This window comes from Astatotilapia calliptera, chromosome 3 (genome assembly GCF_964374335.1).
Source record: "Astatotilapia calliptera chromosome 3, fAstCal68.1, whole genome shotgun sequence".
Classification (NCBI taxonomy): domain Eukaryota; kingdom Metazoa; phylum Chordata; class Actinopteri; order Cichliformes; family Cichlidae; genus Astatotilapia; species Astatotilapia calliptera.
Window position 1 is genome coordinate 14,207,490 of NC_137424.1, and position 12,433 is coordinate 14,219,922.

At 40.6% G+C, this 12,433-nt stretch overlaps 1 protein-coding gene across 14 annotated transcripts in view; it reads right to left on the reverse strand.

The window, feature by feature from the left end:
- peli3 (pellino E3 ubiquitin protein ligase family member 3) overlaps positions 1 to 12,433 on the reverse strand; it is a 43,864-nt gene that overhangs the window by 24,583 nt on the left and 6,848 nt on the right. For 5 of the 14 annotated variants that reach the window (XM_080299735.1, XM_080299734.1, XM_080299733.1 and 2 more), the window contains one exon: positions 195 to 395. In XM_080299735.1, the coding sequence (XP_080155861.1) occupies positions 195 to 367 (173 nt within the window). In that variant the 5' untranslated portion in view covers positions 368 to 395. Of the gene's footprint in view, positions 1 to 194; positions 396 to 3,238; positions 3,316 to 12,433 lie in introns of all 14 variants that reach the window. The other 9 variants (XM_080299737.1, XM_080299736.1, XM_026160943.2 and 6 more) reach the window with 3 other exon arrangements.

Sequence of the window (12,433 nt, forward strand, 5' to 3'; positions counted from 1 at the left end):
ATGTTCAATGCTCTGCTTTTGTTGGACTTTCTAAACTGGAAGTCCAACTTTAGGGACGGTTTCAGTTAATAAATGACTTGGAGCTAAGGAAGCCTAAGAATTCCAAACATGAATGAACACACCTGTATAATCAGGCAGATTCATGAAGTTAACATCAGACGTACATCAGAGCACACAGTACTTTAATATCATACCCCAAGACGACGAGCTCTCCATACTTTACAGGCTCCTTGTCCTCAGGAAAGACTCCATCGTGGGGTTGTGAGCTTGAGCCCAAAGGAGGCGAGGGCTGGCTCTTGTTGCAGGATGGGCGCAGCTCCAGAGATGGGGGGGGACACAACGCCTCTGAGCTACCCTCCAAAACCATGCCCACCGGCCACAGCTGGGGCTCGCTGCTGGGGAGAACAGGTCAGAAGAAAATCATAAAAGCCTGTGCGTTTGAATGAGAAACGTACATTTAAAGTTGTAGTGTAGCACATCTTTAATATCTGATCATATCACAATGGTGTGACAGATGATAAAATGCAAACAATCTCATGCATGAATTATAGGTCAACATTAGCACACAGGCTGCAATATAAAAGTATTCATAGCTTCCTCGAACTCTACCACCTGCACCGTTAAGCAGTGTTTTCTCACACAGAGAAGATTCCCAGTTCCAGTCTTCTGGTTGGCTGTGGCCCCGTCTGTGTGGAGGTTGCATGTTTTCCTTTGTGTACATGAGTTTTCAGCTATTTGAGTTCGTTATTCGTTTGTTGTTGGGTTAATTGGTGACTTGAACTATTAAATTTAACAGTTTTGGCAACAGGCTAATATAGAGAGCAGACAACCATTTGCACTCACAGTCACCCCTGTGTGCACTTTAGACTCACCAGTTAACCTAACCCCACTAACTGCATGTCTGTGGACTGTGGGAGGAAGTCAGAGAGAGCCCACACAGACACAAGCTCCACACAGAAAGGGCCCGGCCCTGGTGGATTCGAACCTGGGACCTTCTTGCTGCGAAGCAACAATGTGGTGGTGTTAACACTGTTGCCTCACAGTATGAACGTCCTTTTTTAACAGAGCGAGAGATTTTTCATCATAGTATTTCTGAACATAATACTTTTCTTTGGAAATTGTTTTTACAAATAACAAAATTATTTCAGCAAAAAAACATAAATTTCAATCATCAATATTATGACCCTGAGAAAAAATGACTCTTTGATTTAGTCATAGAGCCAACCATGATGTGCTATTCAAACTTTCAAGTTAAAGCTGAGGGTTAGCTTTTAATTCACATACAGTATAAAAACATCAGGTCTGAGCCGTCACTTGAGGGAGAATGATGCCAAAAACAGAAGAAATCAGGTTAAACATGAGAAAAGTAATTTCTGATGCTGAGAAACCAAAAGTCATATCCAACATAGCCTGTTTTTCCAATTTTCAAGTCCTGGGATGAGAAATTCAGAGCCACTCAGTACAAAACAACCCAGGTCGACATAGCAAAGACTGAAAGACAGTCAGAATCAGCTTCACTGTCCCAGTATGCAGACCGAGTATTTGGGTATTTCTTTGATTTCAGTGTATGTGGCAGATTAGACACACACAATGCAGACAATAGCAACAGACAGACAAAAACAAAAAGGACTCTTTGATTCAGCAGCAGGTGTGACGAGTCTTTTATGTAGAAACTTAAGTGTTCAGAGGGTTTCCGCCTGTGGGGTGCAGTGCTGTGTAGTGCCTACCACAGGGGAGGACCTGGAACAGATTGTGTTCAGGGTGCGAGAGCTTTGCAGTGATGTTTCGTTCTCATTCATTACATTTGTTTTTATTTTTAAAGTCCCAAATTACAACACCAAGGTTTCTGCAGGCCTCACTGTCTATTACGATCTGTTCTTCCTGAGCTGATGGAGGAATTATATCCTCTGCTGAGCCTTTTTAATAAAACTAGTTAGAAATGTGTCTAATGATCCCAGAACAACTGCCAAGACACTTGTGAATGACTTAACCAAGTCCTGAATGTGGTCTGAAAGAAGACTATTACCATGTTCATGCACAGAAATTGATTGTGAGGATTACAAAGAAAATGTCTGTTACAGGAAATATTCTGTGAAAAGCCAAAATGTCCATAAATATTAATCTCTCATAGTAATTTAGTAAAAGCCGGACACGGCCCAGATTCTTCAGTGTTTTCTTTGAAAGTTGCTGCCTTCAAGCCCCAAAACAAAGTAGACGATACTTGCAGTTCCTCCAGAGTATTCTGAAACTCAGGACAGTATCCAGGAGTACAAAGTCAGTGTGCAGCGGTCTAACATAACAGCAGCAGCTACGACAGAGTGAAATGACTCCACAAGACTGAAGGACAGTCCTGATGTCCTCTGGTGTCTCACTGTGGTCTCCTCTGTGGACGCTTTGATGTAAAGCAGCTAAACTGTCTCAGCTGCACACGTGGGTGCTGCCAAGGTTTTGGGACCCCACAGAAAAATATCCCTGTGAGTCGCACGACATTAATAATTCAAATCATGACGCCCTAAAATATATTTATAACACTGAGCAGACATGGACGATGTTCTGCTGAGAAAAAGATGGGTTTTGAGATTGATGAGATATGTGCAAGCCATCATTCTAATGTTTTATTATAACGTTATTATTTATTTTATTTTACATTTTCATCTATAAAATGGTCCAAAAGTATTTTTTACTGCTTTAACATTTTTATTTATAATATTAATTATTGTCAGATATAAGTTAAATAATCCTTTGGATTATAACACAGTATAAACAAATGAACCATGCTTCTGTCCTGAAGTTGAATTGGTTTTGATTTGTTTACTGAAGCTCTGACGTGCAGCCACACAGCAAGTAAAGGTACACAGCAACAGCCAAAGTGGAAGAGATGAGTAAGTATCCTGCATTTCATCCACTGAAGACAGAGATTCAGCAATGCAGCCGTAGACCGAAGCTTGAAGTTAAGGCGTTAAGCTTTGCAGCTCACTGATAAGTTCTATGAGAGGTTCAGAGGAAGTCTGTTGTATATCAAAGTCTACGTTTGGTCAGTGCATGTCTCAATCTGTTTAAAAGAATGAAAAATATTTGTTGCACAAGCTTCATACATTTATAATTTTCTTTATCTTGTTTTCATCCACATTCACAGAGGAGAGGGAAAGAAAAAACTAAATACATTTGTCATGTGATCATTGTACAGAGCATTTCTTAAACAAAACAAATGTGATTCAAACACATTTGAAATACTCACCAATCCTAACGAGCTTTTACAATGACAGAGCTAAATGGAAACCAACTACTGCATTTCATAGGCAGAATATCACGTATCTGTAAAATAACAAAACTATCCATTAGTCTCAAAGCCATTTTCACAACAGTGAGGTAAAGCATTCAGCACAGTTCAATCCTAAATATAGAAATAAGCACATGTTAGCATTCACGGTATCTAAGGCAGCTCATCACAGTGTAAATGAACTGAAGAAGGCTTTTGGGTTACAGTCACAACATACTCAGACGTTAGATGTAGATCAGTCACAGATAAGTAACATCACAGACACACACTAAACATCTATTATTATTATATTATACACACAAATGGGAATTATATTTAGAATATTATTTATTTATGATTCAATGTTAAGTACAATTCTCTCTACAAGTTATTCTTACATTTTTAGAACTCTTTAGTGAAACAGAACAGCATCTGAACTAAAGTGGACACCGTGCTAGACGCCCAACAGCTTTCCAATCGATGTGCACGCTATTCCAACAAATGAAAGGAAAGCTTTTCACTAACTCCCCTTCATGGCTAGGCTGGCATAACATTAGCTAAAAGCACAAAGCTTTCATTTCATATAAAAACTGTTCTACTGAAACTCAGGTTTCTGCTTAGTTACTGACTGCAGCAGCTACCATGTAGATCAGCATGTACAGGGGCAGCTGCTACGTGGTGGTAATGTTGCTGCTCCACACTTTAACGGAGCAGCAACATTAACAGCAAGGAGCTACAAATATAATCCTAAAAATAGTACATGAGCATGAATTTCCTCATTTTGTGGCGGCAGATATGTTTCAACAAGCAAGAAACTCCGCCCACATTAGCCTGTTTAATGCAGGCACCTTTCCTTACTACATGACCGATGCAAGTATGTAACTGTCTGTCGTCATACACAGAAAAAAGTCAAGCAAAAGTTGCAAAAAATCATTTCTCAGATTTTATTCACTTATATTTGTTTACCATTGATTTAAAGAAAAGATTTGACATTAGATAACAGGGTCCTGATGCTTGTCTCAATAACATACAGCAAAAACTAAAACCCCAAAATTTTAAAAAACAAAACCCACCTCACCCAGTAAAAATCCAGCTGGGTCGAGCGTCTACAAAGGATCGAAACTCTCTGTGTTACAGTTTTAAATTTGTATTTACTCTTAAAGCGTCCACACCCACTGGAATTCAGTTCAGTTTTATTAATATAGTGTCAAATATCAAGAACGCACTTTATATTGTAAGATAAAGATTCTGAGATAATATAGAAACAACCCCAACAATCAAACGACCCCCTTCGAGCAAGCGCTTGGTGACAGTGCAAAGGAAAAACTTCCATTTATCAGGAAAGCTCTGGTAGAACCAGGCTCAGGGGGGGCAGCCATGTGGCTGAAGGTGAGCGGAGGAAGGCAGGTCAAAAGAGCCAGACAGGAATAATATCTCAGGATTAAATGCAGAGTAGTGTGTAAAAAGGTGAATGAAGAAGAACCATGAGAAGCCCCTGGCAGCCAAGACCCATTGCAGTGGAACTAGAGGAGGGTTACAGGAACATCTGATAAGCCCTAACGATAAACGAAACGAAAGTTTGAAGCCTTAATCTTCAAACTTTCCTTTGACTTTTCCTTTGTTAAAATCCGAGAAGTAAAATACAAGATGTCAAAAAGTGAGCCTGTGAGCTTGAAGGCTACTTCTGGCATTAGAACGCAGCTCCGGACAATAAGGACCTCGACGTCCACAAAGACGGGACACATATCTGCCAGTCTTTGGCTCCTTAGTACTTAATGCTAACCTTTCACATATGGTAAATGGCCTGTATTTATATAGCGCTTTACTAGTCCCTAAGGACCCCAAAGCGCTTTACACATCCAGTCATCCACACATTCACACACTGGTGATGGCAGCTACATGTAGCCACAGCCACCCTGGGGCGCACTGACAGAGGCGAGGCTGCCGGACACTGGCGCCACATTAATGCTAACCTTTCACATATAATGGATATAATGCACCGCCTTGGCTGATCAGATTATTCCACAGTTCATTTCCTGTTTTTACCAAGATGCAGTTTGGAATGCTGCAAAGTCAATTTTCCTTCAAAACAGAAACTTGGTGGTTTTCCAGAGACCTCTCCCTGCCATTGAAGAGAGGAGGATGATGCTTTGGCTCCTGGTGGCAAAGGTTCAACAACAAGGTAAGACAGCACACGTCATCAGAGGCCAGCCTTTTCTACCAAGAACCTGAGGGTGGCAACATCCCACCGGTCAGGTTTTTGCTAAATGTAAGACTATAAGTTCTATAACAGTTCCAGCCATTGTCCCGTGAAGTCTTAATTACTATGAAGGCTGTATGAGAAAATGACAGAGGGGATTTTTGGTAGCAACTAAGAACTGGCCAGTACCTGAGAGCCTTTGGTCGTAGCTCAACCAGAAAACATAAATTAGAAGAAGAGAGGATGACCTCCACCATAATGAGCTTGTCACAGAAGAAGCCCTCAGATATGTGAGAGCAGGACAGGGTAAATTTATTTCTGGAATAGCTTAAAGTACCAATTTCACCAGCCACACCCACCTTGGCAGCTTCTCTCTATATCAATGCACTTGCTAACTACGTGGAAAACGAAGCCCCAAAGATCTGTTACTGTTAAAGGCTGGACTAACCTGTAAGAGCTATTTATAAGATGTAAACTAATGCTCAGGTTTTTACGTGTTTCACAAAGAGTTAGTCTTTTTGACTGCAGGATAATTTATTAAGCCAAATGATAATCACAGACTCAAATCACTTGAATTATACTCATCTAAGGAGTTAGAATCCACAAGAAAACAGCTGAACTGCTTGGAAGTTGTAATTGGAGCGTTGAAATTTAAGTCCACAGTCTGGGCAGCAGTTGATCCCTGTGGTTCATCCAATCATCTGCACTGCAGGAGACAAAGAGGCTGATATCTTCTGCACTATTTTTTTTTACCCAATCCACCAATAAAAAAAATTAGCCAATCAGAATGCTCTATCATTCACATACATTTAAATTCACCAACTGGAAATCCCTGTCAAATGTGTCTAAATTTGCTGTTCCTCCTATCAAAATACGTTTTGAACGCGAGGGTGTCGAGGACTTGTTCTACACAACAGTGTGTTATTTTATGTTCCTGCTGTCAATAATGTGGTGCCAGGAGGGTTTAAAAGTGGGGTTGAGACAATCTCCTGACTGAAAACTCTGTGGGTCAGTTAGCAGGTAAACACTTGGATCTGCACAGGTCAAAGTTTCCTTCTCTTATCTTTGACAACGATGGCTACGTTCTTAACATAAAATGATGACCTTAGAGCAAAAAATGTGGACTTCTTATTGATTCTCTTTATATTTATTAATGATTCATAATTCATTTTAAAATATTAACACATAATTAGTCCTTTTATTTTAAAGTAAATTATCAAACAATACATTACTAGCATGATATCTAAATAAATAAAAGAATCGCAAAATGAAATTGTAAATGAATTTAATAATGGATTATTATTGTTATTATTATTATTTTTGCACAATTCATTACTGAAGCACAAAATGCTTTAATTTGATGCATGTGACTCTTCTGGTCCTCCATACAAATCCATGGAAAATGAAAAATAATGTAGGAAATGAATGAAAGCTACTATAAGAAGAAGGTGATCAGAAAGAGAGAAACAATGTAGAAAATAGAAGAAGCTGGGGTTTAAATGACAGGGACAGGTGGAGCACGGAGAAAGAAAAGACACAAGAAACCTTAAATTTCTTTCTGTGGATGGAGAAGAGAGGAGGGTGCTTTTGTGTGTTTGATTATATGTGTCAGCAAGTGCATGCGCACAAGTGTCAGGGTGATGAATTGCCTGTTCTAAGCCACACATTTTCTAATAAACCCACAGTCACATCCTGTGTGTGCAGACACAGGGATGCAGCTCTGAGCAGAGTGGATACACTTGCTAAGCTACTGTAGCCAGAAGTACTTAGTTACAATAGTTTGACTGTAAAGCAGCAGAAGGCTTATTGACATAGTTATGAAGGTATGTAAGTAAATACTGATTTTTATAATATATAATTTGTCTCATTGTTGAAAAATATTCAAAAATTGTGAATACTTAACAGATTATGAATTCCTCCTTCTTCCATGGGAGACGGGGGGAGAGTAACTATTAAAGGGAATAACTAATAGGACCTAAAATGTTTTGTTTTTTATTTGTAGCATTTCCAGATTTAGTTTTAGTGCTTATACTATGACATGTGATTTGTCCTTAAGGGCCACACTACAGTTTTCAGGAGTAGAGAACGACATTATGAAATATGGAAAAGCATATTTTGTAAGACATTACTTCTAAAAACCTTTTCGCTTATTAGGCAAGTATTCAATTAATTCAACTGTGAAGACCTGACCCAATATTTACTTTTGTTTTTTTCTTCTTGATTATCACTTAATACAGATCAGGTTGCTTCTACAAACATCGAGATGACAATTTTGGCTTTAGGTAAATTTAGAGGTCATTTTTTACTTCAATTAAATGTCATAAATGGTTAAGAAAAAGAGGCAGGGCAAGTTTGTCTGTGGAAGAAAAGGAAGAAGGCCCAAGAGACAGAAAAGCCAAATTTGTCTCTTCTATAAACAAATGAACAGAGAGCTAAATATATTCCCCTGACAAATGAACTCTGCATTGAAATATGGCTTCAGGACAAAACTGCCTCACTAGTTGTGTTCTTCAATCTATTTAAATAAAGATGTTCTACTTCTGTCCTTGGACGAATTCTTAGTCACTCTGGTTGAGATTAATAAACGTATTATTTTCCCCATAAATCCAGTTTAGTTGTCAAAATAAGGGCAGATATATTTGTAAACATGTAACTTTATTAAACATCAGCTCCGACGTGGACATTTTTGTTTTTTGAAAGCAGGGCAGAGAGCCACAGAGCATGTGTACTGTGCATCATGTAACACTTTATTATTTACAAATCCTACAAGCCAGTGTCATGAACGATTACCCTCCCCCGGTAACAAAGTCAGCCTCTGATCTCTGCACGTGTCTTTCTGCTCGCACTGGGTATTATTATTTATCTTTAAGTTGTTAAACTATTATAAAATGTACTTGTCAAGGTCAGGATGTTATGCTATTACAGGTTTGTCCAAATTCTCCACATCAGACGTGAGTGCTGCTATTATGGGATGATCTCATCTCAGTTTTTTCATTGTAGTCGCTTTAATATTTTCATTTTCTAAAAGCCAGAGTATTCTAAGAGGGTGTTAATATGCAAGTATTACCAAAGAAAAGACATGATCTATCTCTATCTCTTAAAAGAATCTTTACCTTTGAAGATGTGTTCTTCAAAGGTAAGGATTGCTCTGTAATGTAATATTCTACGGTCCTTAGTGGACTGGGAGGCAGTCAGAGGTGGAGGACCTGGTGCTCTGATCCCTGGAATGCCGCCTCACTGGTGAGGAAGGAGCCTGACCTGGTGCTGGAGGTTGGCAGATACCAACCAGATATAATTGGGCTCATGCCAAGAGGCTCTGGAACCAGTTTCTGGAGAATGGACTCCACCCTGGAGTTTCCCAATGGGAGGCAGTGGTGCAAATGTATCTCCCTGGTTCGCTGCCTGTGCGTTGGAGTTTTCCTCAGGCCCCAGGTCCTGACTATCGTTTGTACCTAAGTGCCAGAATCCCTGGATGAGGTGCTGGAGAGTGCTCCACACAGAGACTCTATTGGGGACTTCAATGCTCTCACACTGATGTTGTTAAACAACCGCACGCTGGCATGACCCCTGGGGCAGGTGAGATTCCCCCTCAGTTCCTGAAGATTCTGGATGATGTAGGGCTGTCAGGACTGACATGTCTTTGGGTGGGTTTGGGGGTTTGGGTGCCTCTGGATTTGAAAACTAGGTTGTTGACTCCCCTGTTTAAGTAGGTAAATGGTAAATGGCCTGTATTTATATAGCGCTTTACTAGTCCCTAAGGACCCCAAAGCGCTTTACACATCCAGTCATCCACACATTCACACACACATTCACACACTGGTGATGGCAGCTACATGTAGCCACAGCCACCCTGGGGCGCACTGACAGAGGCGAGGCTGCCAGACACTGGCGCCACCGGGCCCTCTGACCACCACCAGTAGGCAACGGGTGAAGTGTCTTGCCCAAGGACAAGGACACAACGACTGAGACTGTCCAAGCCAGGACTCGAACCGGCAACCTTCCTATTACAAGGCGAACTCCCCCATAAGTAAGGGGACCATAGGGGGTGCTCCAACTACCGGAGGATCATACTCCTCAGCCTCCCAGGGAAAGTCTATCACAGGGTACTCGAGAGAAGAGTCCATCCGTTAGTCAGCCCTTGGATTCAGGAGAAATAAAGCCACTTTTGCCCTGGTCGTGGAACACTAAACCAGCTCTTTATGTTCTTGAAGATATTTAAGGGGTTGTGAGCATTTGGCCAACCAATGTACTAATGTAATTTCGGGACTTGGAGACAACATTCAACCAAGTCCCTCGGGGTATCCTGTGGAGGGAGTTCCAGGAGTTGGGGCTGTTTGGCCAGTTGTTATGGGCCATTCAAGCTCTACAACTGTAGCAAGTAAGTCAAACACCTTTCTGGTGGCTGGCCTTTGCCACAGATTCTCTTCATGGATCGGATATCTAGGGGTAGCCAAGTCGGGGAGGGTCTCCTCTTTGGTGAGGATGTGGTTCTGTTGGCTGTGAAACGTGAGAATGAAAATTAGCACTTTGACCACGGGTGTTGAACTCCAGTCCTTGAGGACTCCTGAAACTTTTAAATGTGTCCCTGCTGCAACACACCTGAATAAAATTAGTAGGTCATTAGTAAGAACTGACTGCATGCTGATGTGTCAACCCCTAACCTCAAGTAAATGTAAATAAATCTAAGTTTGTGAAAAAAATCTAATTCTAAAAGTACTTTTATTGTTGTTCATTCAGTCATGAGCTGCTGTAACATGAATCAAATGGCTGAATTGCCACCTCAGCATGGAGTCAAGTTCTATAGAGTCTTGCTAATGACCTACTAATACAGGTGTGTTACAGCAGGGACACATGGAAAAGTTTAAAGACACCGGCCCTCGAGGACTGGAGTTCGACACCTATGTCCTAGACTGTGGTTCTCAGCTGGAAAAGGGTCGAGTGACGGATACAACCAGCATATGTGAATTTTCTTCAAAGAGTGGCTGGCCTCGCCCGGGTGAGGAGCTCAGTCATTAAAGAGGGAGTCAGAGTAGAGGTACTGCTCCTACTCATCAAAAGGAGCCAGCTGAGGTGGTTCGGGAATCTGACCAGGATGCCTGCTGAAGTATTCCGGGGATCTCGTACTGGTGAGGAGGTTCTAGGACAGGACTTGCTAGAGAGATTACATTTCTTGGTTGGCTTAGGTACATCTCTGTGTCCCCAACAGGTGGCTGGGGTGAGGGAAGCCTGGGCTTCTCTGCTCTGACTGCTGTCCTAACTACCTGAACCTGGATAAGCAGCACAAAATGGATGGCTGACTGGATGGACGGAAATATTCATCCATCCATTCAGTTCTGATTGACTGATTGATTGTTTGTTTTGGGTTTTTGTTTTTCAAGTCAGGTATTGGATCAATGCATGTATTGCTATTTTGCAGAGGTGGGACCAAGTCATTGTTTTGCAAGTCTCAAGTAAGTCTCAAGTCTTTATCCTCAAGTCTCAAGTCAAGTCTCAAGTAATGTCAGGCAAGTCAGAGTCGAGTCTCAAGTCACTGGTGTAAAAGTCCGAGTCAAGTCACAAGTCTGAAACTTTGAATTTCAAGTCCTTTCGAGTCTTTAAAAAAAAAAAACGAAAAAATAATGTTGCAGTTATGCTAAATGTAAATGTTAGACCATGTAATTTTAAAATCTGTGTTTTTCTCAACACATGACAAAATAGTGAACTTAGAAAATATACACAAATTGTGAAATTGCACCTCTTTAAAATGCAGCTCAATTAAACCTAGCTCCAAGAATAATTTTCACCGACAGTTCTGAGATAAGCTGCATGTTATTCTTGGATGCGGTTGTAGGACCGGCTTTAAAATCGCATGACAAAAATATCATACACATTAAAAAAAACTGCATCACCAACGTAGCCTGGACAACATTTGCTAGTTAGATGAAGTCAGCTATCTCATTGTAGCATATTTATATGCATATTTATAATTATACGCTTCTTGGAGTGAGCGCATACACTCGTGAAGTTTAGTAACTTCAGGTCACTGCAACAAGCCCAGGTACAGTTTACCGACGGATGGGTGCAGGACCTTGAAATGCACCGTGTAGAAAGTAAAGACCATCGTACGTATCATAAGTTTACCAGTCTCACAAATTGTCGTCATAAATACACAATCGTTAACCGTTTATTAATAGGACCTTTGAGCTCAACGGTAATTAATTAGTAGTGGAAATAATTTCTGGTACCCATCACAGAAATGTAGCAGTGACAACAATATTGTATGCTGTAATCGTACTGGGCAATTAGTGATACAAAACAACTGTTTTATCCTGTGAATAAAAGTATATGTTTTTGTCAGTGTACCATAATAACAGAAGCGAAACGCAATATTGTGTCAGGATAATTTACTATTTATGCACAATAAATAAAGGAGCATAGCGCAACAATTTCTGTTCAGCGCCAGACTTGCTTGTAACCTATATCACCAATTATGTTATGAAAATGACGTATTAACTACTAAAAAACTCTGACCTTCGTGTAAATGCTTGGAGCAGACTAACCTGTGAGCTGGAGTGTTCTGGGACGTTATATTTGATCTTTGAATGGCTGCAATCCAGGCCATCTGTCGCCTCTTTGTTACTTCGGAAACATGGCTCGAACAATTTCTCTTCAACGACGTAATCCGATAACAACCGATCTCTTTACCCGTCGGCTTCCCGTGGCTGTCATGCGACCGGCTATTGCAGTTAATAATACAACAGCTTCTTGACATTTTTGTGTTTCTTTTTATCGCTGTGTGACTGATTTCAATTGAAAGCCTGCGTGCGCTAGTACCGCTTGCCACGAGTTCCCAGAATCCTTTGCGGTTCTACCCGTGAATGACGTCACATTTTCAATCTCTATATATGCATGTTAAATTTTATATTTGGGGTAAAATATCAAGTCTTTTCAAGTAAACCGGTTCAAGTCCAATTCAAGTCCCAAGTCATTGGTGT